This window comes from Microcebus murinus, chromosome 22 (assembly GCF_040939455.1).
Source record: "Microcebus murinus isolate Inina chromosome 22, M.murinus_Inina_mat1.0, whole genome shotgun sequence".
In the NCBI taxonomy this organism is placed as follows: domain Eukaryota; kingdom Metazoa; phylum Chordata; class Mammalia; order Primates; family Cheirogaleidae; genus Microcebus; species Microcebus murinus.
Window position 1 is genome coordinate 978,536 of NC_134125.1, and position 19,522 is coordinate 998,057.

Consider the following 19,522-nt stretch of genomic DNA (forward strand, 5'->3'; position numbering starts at 1 on the left):
GATGACACACAGTCTGGAGACCCTGTCTCTGGCTACTACTGAAAATCTTACCTGCAATGAACACTCCTGTAGCTGTGTCTTCACACGCATAATTGTGGACTAAAGCAGACATTCTGGGCAAAGCCAAATGCATTTAAACTCTGACCTGCGTATTGCCGGCTGGCCCTCCATGTGTGTGGAACAAATCTGCACTCCCAACGATAATATATAAGTCCTGTCAGCCTTTCCTTCTCTGCTTAAATGACAGCTGAACACGGCACGCTGCCGTGGGTCTCATCTGCAGTTCTTTTATTTAATTTCTATTATTTATGTATGTGCTGCTGAAGTAGGCACTAAGCTCCATTATTAAGATACCCAAACTTATATCCATGAAATAACACTGCAACAGCCTAAAAACCTCCGTTTGCTCTGAGCTTCTGGCTGCAAATCCGTGTGTGCAGTGAGCTCGGCCCTTCCTCCGGTAACACGGACCTCAGACCCCGGTGATCTGCCGAAGCGGGTGGACATGAGGCCCGGGACCGCCTTTCTACAGGGCGAGGTTCTCCAGGCAGCACAGGCGATGCCTGTGAGTGGACAGCAGGATAGACCTTAAAGAGCTCTGGCCATTTTGCCTCTGTGGATTATTTTTTATACGGCAGCTGATTTTTCTACTAGTTTTAAGTGACTATTATTACGTTTTCTTCCCCATTCGATTATAAGAGCTGCTTGTACATTAAAGATTTTCTTCTTGCTTTCCTAATGATTTTTTTTTTCATTAGTTGAATATAATGTAATGTCTGTTGGCTGAAAATAGATGATTCTTCATCCTGCGGAAGTGTCTTCACTTCCCTAAGAATTTCCACACCTGGCATTTACGTCGGGAAGTGACTTTGCTGCTGGACAGAAGTGAGGCTCCGATGTGGTCTGTTTCCCAAACAGCTCTTGCCGCTAGACATCCCTTCTTAGTGACTTTGCTGCTTCCCGTCCTCATTTTTATCTGACTGTCTCTGGGGCTCGCGGGCCCTGCGCTGCACTGCCTTATCTCAAACACGCTGCGGAAGCCCTGGCTGGGCCGGGGGCCCACTGCGCCGGAGAACCGGGGCCACGGCAGACACGGGGAGGGCAGGCTCCCTTCTGCTCTTAGCAGTAGAGCTTCTCTCCTGAACTACGTCTTCCAGTTAAACTTACAGTGATTATGTATTTAATTAAAATTTATGCAAACAGATGAAATCTGAGTGAGAAAAGAGAATGAATGTTCCTGCAAAAATGAAGGTAAATGCTTCTGAGAGATCGGATGAAAGACCCATTGCTTTAAAAGCTGCAGTGTAACGGGAGAAGGGAGGAATGGCTGTGAAGCCCTTGCAACACGAGGAGCCCGCACTCCACGCCTCGGTGCTCAGGCTCCTGGCACTGCAGAAACCCAGCAGGAGGGCAGCGCCCTGCAGGCACCCCACTCACGACCACGGCCAGCCGCGGCCAAGGGCCCACGGCAGAAGTGGGCTGAAAGCACAGGGACATCTCAGACAGGAGCTGTTTCGGGTCACACGTAGCACCTGCAGACCTTTCTTCCTTTGAACGGCCACCGACTGCCCAGAGAGGACATCTGCCCGTGGCACTCTACACAGATGGGCGCCACGCCCTTTGCTCTTCCTCGTTCTCAAACTTTTCACATTCCGGCTCGGTATTTTTTTAGATAACCACAGAATCACTGCGTTGAGATAAAAACGAACCACCCCCACAAACCCTTCTTTGGTTTCACTGCATCTCACCGACGTGGAATCTTCAAAATACACCCTCAGTGTTTCCATCAAAATACAATAAAGTGCTGCTTTAACTAACATGGAAGCCGTGCAAATGGGGAAACCGAGGCCTATAGAAGCAAAGCGACCTGCCCAAAGCCATCAGCCAGAACAGAGCCGTGAAGACTGTTTTTTCGGAAAGCACACGTTATTATAAACCTTCCCATTCACACCCAGGCCTGGGAAGATACATATCCCGTGGTTACAACGGTTGCCTTTGCATGGTGAGGTATGAGGACACCTTTGGGCTTTTCCATGGTTCCCAAGTTTCTCTTGTGCCCCAAACCCAAACGCTTAACCTGCCCCTGCTCTCAGCCCGAGAAGCCTCCTGCCAGCTCTCTGTAGTCCAGGTCCCTGCGGCCACATGGCCTCGTGCTGCCTCCATGCCTGGGGCCGTGTTCTGTCTGTGGCACCAGCATGACCTTCACAGCCGGACTGCGCACTCCCTGCCTGGCGCGCCCGCCTCTGCGAGCTGCGCCCCTGCCCTCACTGCCTGGCCCAGTCCCAGCCTGCGCCCGAAAGCCATAGCAGCAGCTCCGTCCCCGTGTCCACACACCCTCCCTGGGGACACACGCGTGAGATGTTTATTTACATACGTCAACTCAATCTTAGGCACCTATGCAGCTGTTTCTTCCTATGAAACACCAGGTGCTTCTGGAACGTTTATTCTTCATTTTTTAAAAGTTAGTCACTCGGCCGGGCGCGGTGGCTCACGCCTGTAATCCTAGCTCTCTGGGAGGCCGAGATGGGCGGATTGCTCAAGGTCAGGAGTTCGAAACCAGCCTGAGCAAGAGCAAGACCTCATCTCTACTATAAATAGAAAGAAATTAATTGGCCAACTAATATATATAGAAAAAATTAGGCGGGCATGGTGGCGCATGCCTGTAGTCCCAGCTACTCGGGAGGCTGAGGCAGGAGGATCGCTTGAGCCCAGGAGTTTGAGGTTGCTGTGAGCTAGGCTGCACGGCACTCACTCTAGCCTGGGCAACAAGTGAGACTCTGTCTCAAAAAAAAAAAAAAAAAAAAAAAAAAAAAAGTTAGTCACTCAATAAACATTCCCAGGACTCCCGGCAGCCCTTGGAAGCAGCAGAAGAGGGTACGCTGGCCAGCAGGCGGTCAAGGTCTTCGTCCTTATGAAGCATCCGGTGCAGGGGGCTCATGCCCGCAAACACACACACAACTGTCTGACTTACAACCGTAACGGCTCTGAGAGCGCAGCAGAACAGATGATGGGGGGAGGGGACTGCGCTTGGTAAGGAGGGGAGTGTGGGCATGGGTTTCTGTGCCCTCTGACCTCTTACAGTCTCCATTTTCCCCTTTGTTTATGTTGAGACAGGGTCTCACTCTGTTGCCCAGACTGGAGGGCAGTGACATCATCACAGCTCACTGTAGCCTGCAACTCCTGGGCTCAAGCCATCCTCCTGCCTCAGGTCCTGAGTAGCTGGGACTACAGGTGCCACCACGTATGTGTAGTGTTGTGGTACTTTTTTTAAGAAACAGGGTCTTGCTATGTTGCCCAGGCTGGTCCTGAACTTGTGGCCTCAAGCAATACTCCCACCTCAGCCTCCCAAAGTGCTGGGATATCAGGTGTGAGCCACCGTGCCTGGCTCAGTCGCTCTCTCATTCATACAGGATTCTTCTCATTCCCCTTCATGCTCATTTTAAAGTCCTCTTGGGCTAGGTCTTCGTTAGCCAGGACAGACAAAATCATTCTCTTCACGAGAAGCAGAAGTCTAATTTTGCTATCCTAGGTGTGGAGCAAGAACACGAACCCAGTGTGCAGTGCCGTCGCACACACAGGCACACCCGGCCCCGGCCCAGCTCTCAAGCCCTTGAGAGCGGCAGAAACCTGTGAACTCACTCTGGCACCTGCTGCCCCAGACGTCAGAGCCCTGGATGTCTCCCCAGCCTCTGCTGGCATCACTGCCGCCCAGGCTGCTGGGCTTCCGTGGGCTGTGCCACGTGGACACTCGCCTGCAACAGGAGCAAAGCTGCTGAGTGATGGCGGCAAGTCACACGTCGCACACACCGAGCAGCTCCCAACTCTCACCGAGCCCCTCAGCTGCCGCGCCAGGGTGGGGATCACACCTCATGTATCCGGGGGGTCAGACCTCCCGTCACCCGGAGACTACGCTGTAGGGCGTGAAGCTGTGGGGGCGGGGGGAATGGTGCCCCAGGGCAGAGTCCTGGGGTGCTGTTCCTGCTTCCAGCCTCTGCCAGGCCAGGGCTTCCCCAGCGACAGGGAGGAGGCACTGCCCGCGTCAACGCTCAAATGCTCAGAGAGGAGTCACTGCCTAGCTCTCATGACATGTGCTGTACTCTAGAATCATGAAATTTCCCTGCTATAAATGACGAAAACTATCACTCCCCCGAAAGCTGGAATAAAATGCTAAGACTGGCAACGGCTTTAGGGAGCCTTCAGACCTGCCGGCCTGCCCCCGGGTCCAAGGGAGAGGAGCGCAGGCCCAAGGAGAGCCGGGGAGGGCGCTGCACACAGGACAGCCCTACGGGAGGAGCGCCTGCGCAGCACCACCTCGCCAGTCCTGGAGACCGGCACCCCCCGCCCGCTCCCACACAGCTGACGCTTTCCACCCACAGCCTCTCTCTGGTCGGCGGCATCCAAGCTGGCAGTGCTGTGTGATGCAGGTCACAGACCTCCACTTTCATCCTAGGGTACGAGCTCCTTCCTGCTTTAAGTCACGCTCCCTCCCCCGTGTGTGACTTCTGTCCTTACCACAGGTGATGGGGCCTGTAGCCATGCTGCTCACTGCACACCGGCCCTGCTCAGCCAGCCGGGGCCCAGCCATGCCCTCTCTGGACTCACGTGGCTGCAGGTTGGTCCCAGCTGAAGGTCTTTCAAAAAGTCATCAGTGATTCTAGTAATTTCAAGGCAGTCTCTTATTACCTACTAGAGCATTTTCCCAAGTGCAAGGTCCGCAATTTAAACCCTCTTCTGAAAATTACTTAAATGCCTGGGAATGTTATTCCTTCTCTGTATAAAGCCAGTTGTTTAAGAAACAGGAAGGCCACATACGCCTGCAGCATGGACAACATACATGAGACGTGAGGACGGGGGTTTTGTGTGAGATTTCACAGGAACAACACTGCTGCAGACACGCGGGTCAGGGGACGGCAGGGTGTGCTGAGGGCCGTCTGCGGACATGCGGGTCAGGGGACAGCAGGGTGTGCTGAGGGCCGTCTGCGGACACGCGGGTCAGGGGACGGCAGGGCACGCTGAGAGCTGTCTATGGGCAGCAGAACCAAAGATCCGCTTCTGCTCCAGCTTTCCTGCTGGGGTGAGGGGTGCCCCAGATGAAAAGGACTTCTCAAGACCTTTGTTTGCATCGACTGAGGCAGCAGTTTCACAACAGTCCACCATAGCATATGAAACGCTTTGTTCACAAAGACGACAGGCACAGCCTGATCTCTTCCTCACACAGCTCAGCAACGCCTGGTGATGGCAGGAGAGGACCTCAGTGCGACTTTACAGGGATGAGGGCTTGACACAAACTGAGAGCAAGTCACAGGCTGCTGGTGTCCTCATCACCAGCGTTTCAAAAGTGAGCATTATTCTAGAACTGCTTTACTTTGTTGCTTAAGCACAATGGCAAGGCACGCTCACACAAGTGTGGAAAATAAAGTATACAGAGAAAAAAATCAACCACAGTGCTCTTTTTCAGAGGCAACCCTGAGCCTAATCATTCTTTACACAGTTCTCTCTAGTTTATTTTTTATTTTTTTTGAGACAGAGTCTCACTCTGTTGCCCAGGCTAGAGTGAGTGCTGTGGTGTCAGCCTAGCTCACAGCAACCTCAGACTCCTGGGCCCAAGCAATCCTTCTGCCTCAGCCTCCCGAGTAGCTGGGACTACAGGCACGCACCACCATGCCTGGCTTATTTTTTCTATATATTTTTAGTCGGCCAATTAATTTCTTTCTATTTTAGTAGAGATGGGGTCTCGTTCTTGCTCAGGCTGGTTTCTAACTCCTGACCTTGAGCAATCCACGTGCCTCAGCCTCCCAGAGTGCTAGGATTACAGATGTGAGCTACCGTGCCCGGCCTAGTTTATCTATTACTTTAAACACGGTTGGCATCCTATTGCGTTAATACTTTTATAACCTAACTAGTACTATACAGATCAACTGAAATTATTATCTTGAACCCTAGCACAAGGGAACTAAAACCAAAAACCATTAGCAGTTTTTTCTTTAATTGAACTGCATTTGTAAATAAATGCCTTTATCAGTGACTGATCACAAACCAATAACTACATAATGGTCATCTGTGGATTACAGGTAGTTTCTAAATCATGACCAACCTCGGTGGAGAAACGGCTGCTGCCACTGCGGTCTCCACCTGCCAGTGGCTACAACCCCCCAAACAGGACCCCTGGTTCCTCGCTGCTTCACTGCAAAGCCACAGAGGCAAAGACGAGGTCACCGGGGACTTCTGCCTGTGGAATTTCAATGGCTCACAGAGTCACGAGACAGGCAGGACGATACATTCCACGTGACAGCGAGAGCCGGTCGGACCCAGGCAAGGGTGAGTCAGGCGGCCCCGGAGGTGTCTGCAGGGGGATGGGGAAGCGGGGCTGCAGGGCTGAGGCTGCATCCCCTCTGCAGTAGCCACATCCGTGGGGCCAAGGTGCTGCAGGACACCAGTGCTGCCGTGCCAAGCCACTCACCCCATAAAGGGACACAGACTATGTGAGCCCAAGCATAGGTCACACTGACGGCTCTGACCTCGGGGTCAGTGCAGGGATGTGTCTACAACCTGCACACCTTAACCTCGGATACACTCACTCTCACCACAACTCCAGATTCCCAAACGCCTTGTTCCACGCGTGCCTGTCACTCTTAGCGAGTAAAGAGGGAGAAGATGGATCTCGGAATAGCCACATACTGTACTAAGGGCAGGAGGTGGTGACTCATGGGCCCCCTGCCGGAGCACTTCCTGTTGGGGGTGGGGGTCTGAACAGAGCAGGCTTTTGTGGGGTTCTCACAGAAGCAGAGGATGCTGTGGCTCGAGAGCCCTCTACGGTCTGCCCCACGGCGCCACCGCTGCACGATTCCGTTCAGAGCACGGCCCCCACCAGACTGGGGTGTCGTGTCACTGAGAGGCCGAGGTCGGCCTGCTCCCCAGTCCCACGTGGCCCGCAGGGTGGTCCACACAGGGCCCCACGACTGACCTCTGTGTAACCGTGCTTCCAGTAAGCAGAATGCGCTGCCCAGCCCCACCCCGACTCTCTGTCCCTTTCCTTTGCAGCAGAGTGGACTGGCTTCGGTGACCCAGTGGACATGCCTGGACACTGCGTCTGACTCAAGCAAACCCAAAAGCAGCCTTGAGAAAGGGAAGCACAGACGCGGAGAAAACGTCCCCTAAGCGCACAGCACCAGGCTGGCTGGGCACGGTCTCCGCTCCCCACGCCGCCAGGCACTCTGCGGGTGCCCCACTCTGTTGGGGCTCAGGATTTAGAGGCGTCTGTCCACCCAGACGTCCCAGCGTGAGGAGCCACGGGCAGAACTCAAGGGCGGCTGCTGCGGGCCACCCACACTGCGCGCTGACAGCGGAACCCGACCCCCAGCACGCTCCGCCCTCGCACCAACACACGACCCACCCCTGGGTCGGATACTCCAAGGACGGAATTTGACTTGATTTAGTCATTTAAAGAAATTATCTGAGTTCTTAACTTGAAGAGGTTTTTCAGGGACATGTGCTGAAAGTTCACCTAAGTTCTTATTTCCAAAGTCTAAAAACGTTCAGTGTGTGCCAGCACTGACAAGGAAGTGGGAAAGGACACGGCCACCAGTCTCACAAAAGCTCGTCCCACGTGGAGGGCCGCTCACAGCAGGCTAAAAACGTTCAGTGTGTGCCAGCACTGACAAGGAAGTGGGAAAGGACACGGCCACCAGTCTGACAAAGCTCGTCCCACGTGGAGGGCCGCTCACAGCAGGCTGACCTGAAGCAGACAGGCTTCACGGAGGGACCCGTGACACAGACCCACACGGGGAGAGCAGGACAGACGAAGGCTCTGCTAGCGGTTCTTACCTCATTCAACAGTTAACCTCTGAATATAATTTAAAAAGATCTGATACTGAGGCCAAGGCCAAACACTTGCACATGATCTCTTGAACAGAACTTCAAGATTTACCCTCAATTAATAATCTTTACGTAATTAAAAAGATAAAAGAATAGCAATCAGCAAGAAAAAGAAATGTGATTCTTTGGTGCGTACCATATGCTGCCCTTTGCTGCACATCTCTTTAAAGAAAGCAACCGTGGCAGACAAGACTATGCGTCTCCCCAGCACCCATCCTCCCCGTTCTTCTGAGCAGAGCTCTGTGCACGCTGTCTACCACTGCAGCACGTCCGTGCTGGTGCAGCACCACCACACACCACCTCCAAACTGTGCCACAGACAGCACCAAGCGTCTCCCCAGCACCCATCCTCCCCGTTCTTCTGAGCAGAGCTCTGTGCACGCTGTCTACCCACTGCAGCACGTCCGTGCTGGTGCAGCACCACCACACACCACCTCCAAACTGTGCCACAGACAGCACCAAGCATCTCCCCAGCACCCATCCTCCCCGTTCTTCTAAGCAGAGCTCTGTGCACGCTGTCTACCCACTGTAGCACGTCCGTGCTGGTGCAGCACCACCACACACCACCACTAAACTGTGCTACAGACAGCACCAAGCGTCTCCCCAGCACCCATCCTCCCCGTTCTTCTGAGCAGAGCTCTGTGCACGCTGTCTACCCAGTGCGGCACGTCGTGCTGGTGCAGCACCACCACACACCACCTCCAAACTGTGCTACAGACAGCACCAAGCGTCTCCCCAGCACCCATCCTCCCTGTTCTTCTGAGCAGAGCTCTGTGCACGCTGTCTACCCAGTGCGGCACGTCGTGCTGGTGCAGCACCACCTCACACCACCACTAAACTGTGCCACAGACAGCACCAAGCGTCTCCCCAGCACCCTCTCCCCCTTTCTTCTGAACAGAATTTTGATTTGTTCAGGGTGTCAATATGTCTAACTGAAGGCCCGTCTCCCAGCCTCCGCTGCAGGGGGGGATGACCACGTGACCTCTTGCTAGCCAATGGCATGAAGGGAAGCCACCGGTATGGCTCCTGGGTACAGCTGCTGGGAAGATCTTTAAGGAAGGGGAGAGCCGGCCCGCACCTGCTTTCTGCCTTGGCCCTTCCTCTCCTTCCCTTCTGGAATGCAGGGTTGATGCTGGAGACAGAAAACCCTCTTGTCCACACTGGGTCAGGCAAAAGGATGACCTAATGGCACCTCCCTTGTGGCCACACAGGGGGTCTGAACCGTACCCTCCACACTTGCTCCAGCAGCAGGAAAGAAGCCCTGGTGGTCAGGGCTCCGCGGCTGGCTCTGCCACAGCAGCCAAGTACGGGGCGGGACGCACAGCGAGTACTCACAGTCTGTCGTGTACTCCACCTGGGAGGGCTGCGCGGGGGCGCCATCTGCCGTGGGGGGCGCAGGGGCAGAACTGTCAGCCTGTGCTTTACGGACCAGTGCTGCTAGCGGGTGATCTGGGTCCACCACCTTCAAGGGCTGGAGACAAGAAGACACATGGCCTTAGCACGTTCTGTACTGGGAACCACACAGAACTCTTCTGCTGTGAAACGGCTCAACTCGACTTCAGAAGAGTGCATATGCCTTAGACAAACCAACACGCATGGGCATGTCCACACACACATGCGTGCGGAGGTCATGACTAACCGGGGCCAGGTGCTCCAACCGGTGGTAAGTCCCAGAGGAGCTGAGTAAACGCCGGGCTTCGCCCTCTGTAACCTACACCACACGAGGAAGGAAGGCCCTCATGCCTAGATGGCTGATGCAAGCATGATTGTCCCAACTCAGGCAAAACTCAAAACTCTGCCCTTCCTCACAGGAATTTCTGATTTCTAATCACCCACAGCTGCAATAGTCCAATTACTCAAGAATCATTCCCTAAGGGACCAGCCACATGGCATTGGCCACTGCAGACCATATGCTTAGGTCTCAAGGGCTCCAGCTCCTGGCACAGATGGCAGGTGAGGGGTGTGAGCTAACCACAGGTAAGGCTGAGTGGCTGCTCTATAAGGATGAGGGGAACATCAGAAAGAAAAACATTTACTTAAACCTATCTATGGAGGTAACAGAGAGCTTCAAGCAGCACACTTTATAAAATCAAATCCTATAATGAAATCTACACGAAAACACAATTTTTAAGTCTTAATCAACTCTCTACTTATTCTAAATATCCCAGAAGGTGAAATAATAAAGTGAAAATAATCTGTTTGGGAAGTTTATAAGGTAGATAAGTAAGACATACAGCAAATCCTCTGCCAGCAAGCTAAAAACAAAAACACACCATGCACCTCAAGGATGAAAAAATAAGATACAGCTCTAACAGCCAAGAAATGACAGGCTTCCTACTTCCCAAAATTAACTTAGCAGGAGTGGTGTCATGACATGAGAAACATAGCTGGGTAAGGAGATAGAGACCTTCATCAGCTCCTCGAGGCGGTTGCACTTCTGGGAGGCGAAGAGAGACGGGTGCAGGTAATTCCCATCTTCCTCGTCGTCATCATCCTCATTGTCAGAGCTGACTCCCGGCTCTGAAATCACAATCACAGGTCGAGCTTTTAGTGTACGGAGAGAAAAAAAAGTACAAATAAATTGTGCAAAAACTCAGAAGCAGACCAAGGCAGAGCTCTGCACAGTCATTTCTTGGTCCCTGTCCAAAGACCCCCGGGATGTTGGCTCCCCGAGCACCTGAGCTATGCAGAGAAGCAGGGCGGCAGGAGACACCCCTTCCCCCCAAGCGCTAACCAGCCTGGCGTTCTGCACGCTCTTTTGTCTTCATTAAAAAGAAAAGGGTAAAAATCTTACTGATTTATGAGAAAACAACAGTAACAGAAATAAAAAAATAAAAACTACAACAAACTAGGAGAAGAGATCCGTAATCAGGTTTACACAACTGACTCGAAACATCATATTTCAGCTAAAGACAACAAAATTCAATGCAAGACTTTCATATAAAAAGACTCGTCAAAATATTATCTTTCTTCAACATAGAGACATCTGGCCTTTGTAGTAAGAATTCTAAACGGAGACCTTACAAAAAAAAGATGATGACCTGACCCAAATAAAACTCTTTTTTGTGGACATTTAACCTTATAGCCCTAAACACTGTGGTAACTGTATACTGAGAATAATCCAACAAAGTATGAAACTCACTGTTTTTCTATGAAATGTTAAGCAGGCACAATGAAAGAAAAAATGTCTAACCTAGATTGATTATGTTCAGATAGCATCAATATTTAATTACATTTCACCTATCTATAAAATATTAACAAAGAATTTAATGTGGGCACACCAGTAGGGTTAATTTTCATGCCTTAGTGGCAGGACTCAGAAGCCGTCCAGAAGTCTTAAGTCTTGACCTTTAAGAACACGAATGTTTTCCCAGAACTACCCCTTGCCTGCCCCCCACCCCGCGTACTTTTCTTCTCTTCACTTTTGTTTTCCGCCAGTGCTGTGTACCGCCCCTCCTTCATGGCTTTCTGGATGAACTTGTAGTAGGGGTTGAGGTAGTGGTCGAAGCGCAGGAAGTCGAACTGGGAGTTCCGGGCCTGCTTGGCCTTCAGCATGATCTCAAACTGGGCCCCTTGCTTGCACACGAAGTTGGCTGTGCGCTCGATGATGGCATGCATTTTGGCTGTTGGTGGCTGTGAGAAGACACACACGTTCATGTCAATGAGCTGACCTCTTTTCCACTGGCCGCACGATTTAATTAAAACGTAGAAATGACCCTGGTTTTACTGTCAATTTTAAGAGATACGACTCACGCCTGTAATCCTAGCACTCTGGGAGGCCAAGGCGGGCAGATCACTCAAGGTCAGGAGTTCGAAACCAGCCTGAGCAAGAGCGAGACCCCGTCTCTACTAAAAATAGGAAGAAATTAATTGGCCAACTTAAAAAAAAAAAAATATATATATATATATATATGCAAAATTAGCCGGCCATGGTGGCGCGTGCCTGTAGTCCCAGCTACTCTGGAGGCTGAGGCAGGAGGATCACTTGAGCCCAGGTTTGAGGTTGCTGTGAGCTAGGCTGATGCCACGGCACTCTAGCCTGGGTAACAGAGTGAGACTCATGCCTCAAAAAAAAAAAAAAAAAAAAAAAAAGAGATGAGAGACAGTTCAGCTGGAAGAGGCCAGCGTGTTCAGACTTGGGCACAGCCTGGTCTATCTTGGAATCTCGCCAGGATTCTATGTGTGTGTGTGGGGGACCTGAGGCCATCCCTCCTCTGTACAAAACCAGGGGAAACCACCTTTATTCACACCAAGTCGGTATCTTTCTATAAGACAGTGGTCCTTAACCCGGGTTCTGTGAGGGGGGTGGAAAGCCCCGGAAGTTGCACGCAAACATCACATCCACAGGTGTTTTTCTAGGGAGGGGAGGAGCACCCCTTCCATGGCTCCCAAAGAGCTTTATATAGGGCCAGTTCTTATAGCTTGGAGGCTCCCTCTTCAAACACAGCCCTTTGGAACATCCCAAGAAAGCCGAGCGCTCATGCCAAGTCTCTCCTCCTGCACCAAGCTCTCCCCTTACCCTCTTCTCCGCCCCATTCCCTCGTAAGATGCGATGCAGCTGGTGGTTCCAGCTCACTGTCGTTCCCACTGAAGGAGTGTCCCTAACTGAAGACAGTCTAGGTGTGGTCTGGCCAGAGCAGGGTAGGATGCTCCAGGAAGTTCACCTGTAGCATCAAACCCCTGCCGCTTCCCTGCACTGCTGCTAAGGAGTTATGTCCACCACGTGCTCAGTGCTCCCTGCCCCCAAGCTGGAAGCTAAAATACCTTTAATATCAACAAAGAGATTAACGCTAGGAAATCACATGCAAATAAGACTGGAAATTATTCTCATTAAAAATGGGCAGTTAAGAATTCAAGATGCCTGTTGTAATTCCAGGGCTTTATCCTTCATAAAATATAAATGGCTTAATTCTCAAATTTAATTTCTGAACTAATAATGTCCTTCACACTTAAAAAGGATAAATGTCTATAATGAAAGTTATTTACTGATCCCCAAATAAATTAGATTCCATGTTAAAGGCCCACTGTGTATTGAAGTATGGATCATGATGCAGATTTTCATTGGCTTTGGGTAAAAAGGAAGATTCATTTTTAAAACAGTACGTTCCATAAACACATCAATGATTAATGATCACTTCAGAATAATGATCCTTCCCCAGCACAGGCTCTCTACTGACCAAACTGAACTGTTGGTCTAAAATTTCTTAAAAGTAGTGGTTAAAAAGCGACGTGAGGGCAATTTTACAAAGCAGCAATGATCACACAAAAACAAAGCATCTTATGAACATATTTCAAGATTGGCCACCACAGTAAGTGCATATAAGATAAAAAAAAATCTGGTTTGGAAAAAGCCATCCTTTGTTGTCTCTATTGTGCAGATTTTAGGAAAATCCTTTCTATTTAAGAGTCAACTTATAAATATGCATATGTTACAAAGATTAGCAAATAAAAAGAAAAATGTTTTTCTAATTTAGAACCAATGAGGAATCCCTCATCTAAGAAAGCCCACAAAGCCCAAGAAGGGGGCCAAACACCTCCCCTTTCCTTAAAAATTCCATTAACATGGCTTCGAACTCCACAGCAGGCACTGGAAAATGGGAAAATGCTATCTGCAGGTCAGAAAGCTCACACCAACGTAAGGCTTCCCATGAGCTTTGGAAAACTCCTGTGCTCAGATCAGCAGGGGATGGAGGGGTGGCATGGGATGGAGATGGGGAGCAGTGTGGAACCCCGGGAACGGGTGGGCCAGGCCAGCCCTCCCCTCTAAGATCAAGGGAGAAAAAGATTAAACACCTGCTTCGCCCACCTCCCCAAATAAATATCAGTTTGAGTTGCAGTGCAAATGTAAAAATAAAACTATAGAAATACTGGCAGGAAAAACAGAAAAATATTTTCAAACTCTCAAGGGTGGAAAAAGGTCTTCCAAAATAAACTTCAAAACCCTGACGCCATAAAGGCTGCGAGTGACATACATGACTCCATAAACATTCCTAATTCTGTGTGGAGGGAGTCACAGAATCACAGACCTGGAGACAATTATCTGCAAGACACACAGAGGCACAAGGGTTAAAGTTCATCGGATACACAGCACCCTTCTAAACCCGGAAGAAAAGCAAATCCACAGGGACGCAGGCAGGGGTGAATCGAGTTTCTCTTTTCTCCCCCACCCCGTGGCAACACAGCACCTGACTTACGGTGACGCTCTACTCCGTGCAGCCGTCACCAGTGCTTAACGCCGCAGTGCAGAGCTCTAGGTCAGCCCCTTGGCTGGACCCTAGGCCTGACCGTCACACATCTGACTTGGGGCAGCTACTCTTAAACTCTCAAAACCTCAACGTTTCTCATCTGGAAAGTGGATAACAACTGTTTCTACTTCACTGAGTTATTTTGAGCACTGAGTGAGAAGGGTAAGAATCCCCTGCCCAGTGCGTGGCACACAGTATGTGCTCAATAAACGCTCCCTGTATGTTGCCATTCACACCTCACAGACTAAAACACTGCACATACTGCAATTAATTATCAACCCTCCCCCTTTCCCTCTGCCCACAAAAACTCGTTCAAATGCGTACACTTCCCAGAGACACGCTCTGACAGGTCTGCCGAGTGGCAGTGCTTCCTGCCGCCTGCCCACAGCTGTCGGGGGGCTCTTGCCGCAAGGAACTGAGTGAAGCACACAGTGGCAGGCCCACAAGACTGGTCCACAAGACTTATTTTCACACTCATTATCCTGAGCGCAGACTGCGTTTGCGCCACCTGCAGCGTCTCTGCACACTGAGGAGCCAGGTGGGTAAGAGGACGGGCAGGACGGAGACCTGGCCTCCCCGGACCCCAACACAATACGACACAACTGGGGACAGGCTCGGCATGTGGGGGCCCCAGGACAGGACGAAGACAGGCATTCTGGACCCCAGGAAAGGGACAGATGACTGAATACACTGTGTTGGAACAAATGATGCTGGGCTACATACGTGGGGAAAAAATAGGTCCTCACTTCCCACGGAAGAGAAAAATAGGTCCCTGACGTCCCACGCGGAGTCGGTATAAAAAGCTAGCAACAAGCTGCAAGGTCACCTCGGGGGTTTGAGCTGGAGACGCGGCAAAAGCACACAGAGGGCTCGAGTAGAGAGGCTCAGCCAAATGCGGGGCAGCACCCGGTGTCCTGAGCAGGAGGCGAGAACAGGCCTCGGGGTACGTAACCTAACTGCCGCTTACCCTTCACCCCAAACCTCAAGGATCCCGTGATCATTAGGTTCTAATCCAACATTTGGTTTAAAAACCAAGATCCCCCCCCCCAGTATTGGCCGTCTTTACCGATTGCTCCAACCACCCCTGCTCAGAGTCAAGCCACCAACCCTGCCCACTAGGAGCAGCAGTCCCTTTAATCACAGCTCGGCAATTCTGATGTCTAGCCACCAAAACGGAACTTCTAATGCCAACACTTCTATCTTCCACATTCTCTCCACTAGCAGGGACATAACAGTGTACAAATGATGCAACAAATTACTACCCAAACAAGCACAACAATCACGCAGAAGGAAGTACCAACACTGTCATGGAGGAATGAAAGACGCAGACCAGAGACTCAAGCAGTTTCCACAGTCAAACAACTCAGAGAGTGGAGAGACTCTTTCAAAACAACACTAGAAGAAACTCTTTCACAATAAGACAGCCAGTAATTACACACTAGGGCTCACTTCGCTCTCCAGTGAGTGGCAAGCACGTTTGATTCTGGCAGATCATTAAACAGCTTGGCTGAGAACACACAGCCATTAAGTATTTTAATAGCAATTAAACAAGGCAACAAAATCCTATTGTATTTCTATATTTATATTTGAATAAAAACTCTAAAAATCTTTCATACCAAAACCAAATAAAATTCCACAGTCAAGCTTAAATAAAAGTTTTGTTTTTGTTTTTTTTTTGGAGACAGAGTCTCACTTTGTTGCCCGGGCTAGAGTGCTGTGGCGTCAGCCTAGCTCACAGTAACCTCAAACTCCTGGGCTCAAGCAATCCTTCTGCCTCAGCCCCTCTAGTAGCTGGGACTAATTTCTTTCTATTTTTAGTAGAGACAGGGTCTCTTGCTCAGGCTGGTTTTGAACTCCTAACCTTGAGCGATCTACCATCTCGGCCTCCCAGAGTGCTAGGATTACAGGTGTGAGCCACCTCACTCAGCCTAAATAAAAGTTTTTAGCATTGTATATAGGTTGTGGCGCAACTGTGATTTTTAAGGCTTAATTTCAATGGATCTCTTATGCAGAATAAACACTGTATTTCAGAATAAGTAGGAACACAATACATCTCGGTATACAGAAAAATAACATAAGCCTTAGGATATGAAATCATCAGGTAGTACTGTTTAGCTTTAACCACAGTGAAACTGGCCCATACTGGAAATCGAGGCACAAACGTAAGTAGTAATTACACTAGACAAAATCCAAAAGGGTTTTTCTCTTAAAACCCATATTTGTAAGAAAAAAGGAGGGAGGGAGAGGAATGTAAATGAATAGGGAAGGATGGGGGGAGGCAGGAATCAAAAGGGCTATTTTGACATGTCCTTTCCTCACACAATGAAAAGTAAGAAAAGAGGGACAGGCAGGAACCATCGAATTCGGGCTGCATTAAATTAGGGCGGCAGCAAGTGACAGAGAAGAGAAATAGAGACACCCCGCAGGCGTCTTCTCCGCACCCTCTGCATGTCCAACTCAGGACACAAATGGGAATCTAGAACACCGGCACCTATGGCATCTGCAACCCAGTTAGGAAAATGTCATCACAGAAAACACTTTCTGCTGCATGTGAGTATTTGAGAATCCTTCCCAAGTAAGTGCAAAAAATACGTATTTTTATATCTCAAAATATATATATATCTTATATATATATAGAAAACATATACATATATATCTCACTCTGTTGCCCAGGCTGGAGTACAGAGGTGTGATCATAACTCACTGCAGCCTAAAACTGCTGGGCTCAAACAATCCTCTCACCTCAGCCTCCCAAGTGGCTGGGACCACAGGCACGTGCCACAATGCCCGGATAATTTTTCTTATTTCTGTGGAGACAGGGTCTCACTATGTTACCCAAGCTGGTCTTGACATCCTGGCCTCAAGGGTCCTCCCACCTCAGCCTCCCAAAGTCCTGGGATAATAGGCAGGAGCTACCATGACCAGCCACAAAAATATTTTAAACATCCCTAATAAACACACAAAAATCCCATAAAACATGGTGATCCAAGATGGCATAATATTAAGACCATGGGTTTGCGTTCCTGAGTGCCATATATTAGCCAGTCTTTTTTTTTTTTTTTTTTTTTTGAGACAGAGTCTCACTCTGTTACCTGGGCTAGAGTGCCATGGCATCAGCCTAGCTCACAGAAACCTCAAACTCTTGGGCTCAAGCAATCCTCCTGCCTCAGCCTCCCAAGTAGCTGGGACTACAGGCATGTACCACCATGCCCAGCTAATTTTTCTATATATTTTTAGTTGGCCAATTAATTTCTTTCTATTTTTAGTACAGACACGGTCTTGCTCTTGCTCAGGCTGGTTTCGAACTCCTGACCTTGAGCAATCTGCCCGCCTTGGCCTCCCAGAGTGCTAGGATTACAGGCGTGAGCCACCGCGCCCAGCCACGTATTTGCCAAACTCTTGACTCTCCTAAGACTCGGTTTTGCTATCTGCATGAGGGGACAGGAGCAGTAGTCACTCTCGGGGTTGTTGGCATTAAATGAGGTAATACACAGAAAGCAGCGTGGCATAGTGACTAGAATGTACAAATCCCCCAATGAACCTTCAGAAAAGAAAGAAAAATCTCGGTTTTGGCTTTAACACCTGTTATAACCGAACCTTAATTTAACACGATGTCACTGAAACAGCAGGTGAGATCAATGCGGAACAGACAGTGGCAAAGCGCCCGGGTGAAGAGGAGTTCGAGCTGGGTGGTCCCCACCAGCGAAAGGGCAGCCCGACGGTGTCACAGGGACTGAAGCATGACACGGAAAACGGCCCAGCACACGTGAGGCAAGAGGTAAGGTGAAGCGCCCACAAACACCACACTTACAAAAGCCAGAGCAAAGCCACTTCACTGAGAGCAGTGTTGCTGTGCACGAGACCGTTTCTACGCCTGGGTGTGGTTAGCAGCCCACTGGCCGCCAGTTCTCAGTTCTCCACACTGGTGACATCTGGGAACACACCCACACGATCTCCGACACAGGTTCAACTCAGGTCCCTGCTGCTCGGGCTAGTTCTTTTGCTATGATTCTTCCCTTCCCTTTTAGAGGAAAACGAGTGTGTGTGATCTTTTTCTCCATTAACTCACAGATTATTTCAAAGACTGTGTGCCTAAAAAGTAGCTGTGGTTACCATTACTGGTGCTCTCACGCAAGCAGTACTTAGAAATGAAGACAGTGACAAGGACCAGTGCTTGTGAACAGAACACATACCAGCTCCACGTCAGACGGGACATTCAGTCCTAAAGGGGCAATGAAGGGTTCTTCATTTTCCTCTAAATTTTCAGCCTCATTTTTTTCTGTATAAAAAGAAAATAAAAAACTTCAGAACCATGACCAGGAAAGAAGGCAGTACAGCCGCAGGTAGCAATGGGGGGATGGCAGTGACCGGCGTCCCCTGGGTCTTTATCTTTCTGTCATTACTTCTAGAAACAATTTTCAGTTTTCTCTTCCAATCCACCACATGCAAGGAAACTGGCTGCGTGAGATTCCACACAGGTGGGTGGTGCGCAGGAGGAGTGTGTTTGTAGGGTCAGACTGTACAGCTGTCCTGCGGCACCCATGGGGGTCAGTACTAGGCCCCCACGGACGACCAAATCTGAATAGGCTCAAATCCAGCTTATTTGGTTGGCTCAGAACCAGCCGGACCAGAAAAGTTGGCATTCCACGTACGTGAGTCTCGCATCCCTAGAATACTGGAATTTCGATCTGTGTTTGGTTAACATAACACAAGGTGATCAATTACTAGATAATAGATTCCAATCAGACATATTTTTCCATTTCCATTTATTCATTAACAGTTCACTTAACAAATAATCTGCCTGTTATGTGCTAGACAAGGTACTACACGTTATTACTATCTGAATTCTAAGGTCCCTAAATACATCTCAATAACACAAATGATTACCCATTTAAAAAGATTTCGTGATTTGTGCCTACTTACTAATAAAAGTTTGTTTAATCGAAAAAAAAAAAAAAGATTTCGTGAAATGTACAAAAATATAGTAGAAAACTTTAAAGCTAACATTTTTGGAGACTGCAAAACCTACTTAGGTTTTTATTTCAAAAAAGATGACATCAGAGAGACAAACATTAAATCTTCATCAAAATAAATGTTTCGATTATATATAGTGAAGCCTCTTGAAGAGATCAACAGCTCACAAAGACCTCCTATTAAACCTAATTCTGTGAAACCAAGGGGGAATTTTAAGCAGGTTTCATTGTACATAAAAACCCGGGTGTTCTAGTCTGATGAGATACAAGCTGATTATAAATTCCTATTAAGTTAGAGTATTTAACGTGGTCTCACCTGTTTCTGATCCCTGTTCCCTCCTAAGAACCCGAAGTGAGTGGGAGAGCAGAGAATTACTCCTGCCCAAAAACTCCCTGTAATTAGCAACCCTGCCGTTCAGCTCCAGTAACC

The 19,522-nt window shown here is 49.4% G+C and overlaps 1 protein-coding gene across 7 annotated transcripts in view; it reads right to left on the reverse strand.

Annotated features, from left to right (window-relative positions):
- SFSWAP (splicing factor SWAP) overlaps positions 1 to 19,522 on the reverse strand; it is a 64,264-nt gene that overhangs the window by 36,465 nt on the left and 8,277 nt on the right. For all 7 annotated transcript variants that reach the window (XM_075996412.1, XM_012779743.3, XM_012779742.3 and 4 more), the window contains 4 exons: positions 18,313 to 18,398; positions 11,282 to 11,507; positions 10,282 to 10,394; positions 9,210 to 9,345 (listed from right to left, as the gene is read on the reverse strand). In XM_075996412.1, coding sequence (XP_075852527.1) covers positions 9,210 to 9,345; positions 10,282 to 10,394; positions 11,282 to 11,507; positions 18,313 to 18,398 — 561 coding nt within the window. The remainder of the gene's footprint in view (positions 1 to 9,209; positions 9,346 to 10,281; positions 10,395 to 11,281; positions 11,508 to 18,312; positions 18,399 to 19,522) is intronic.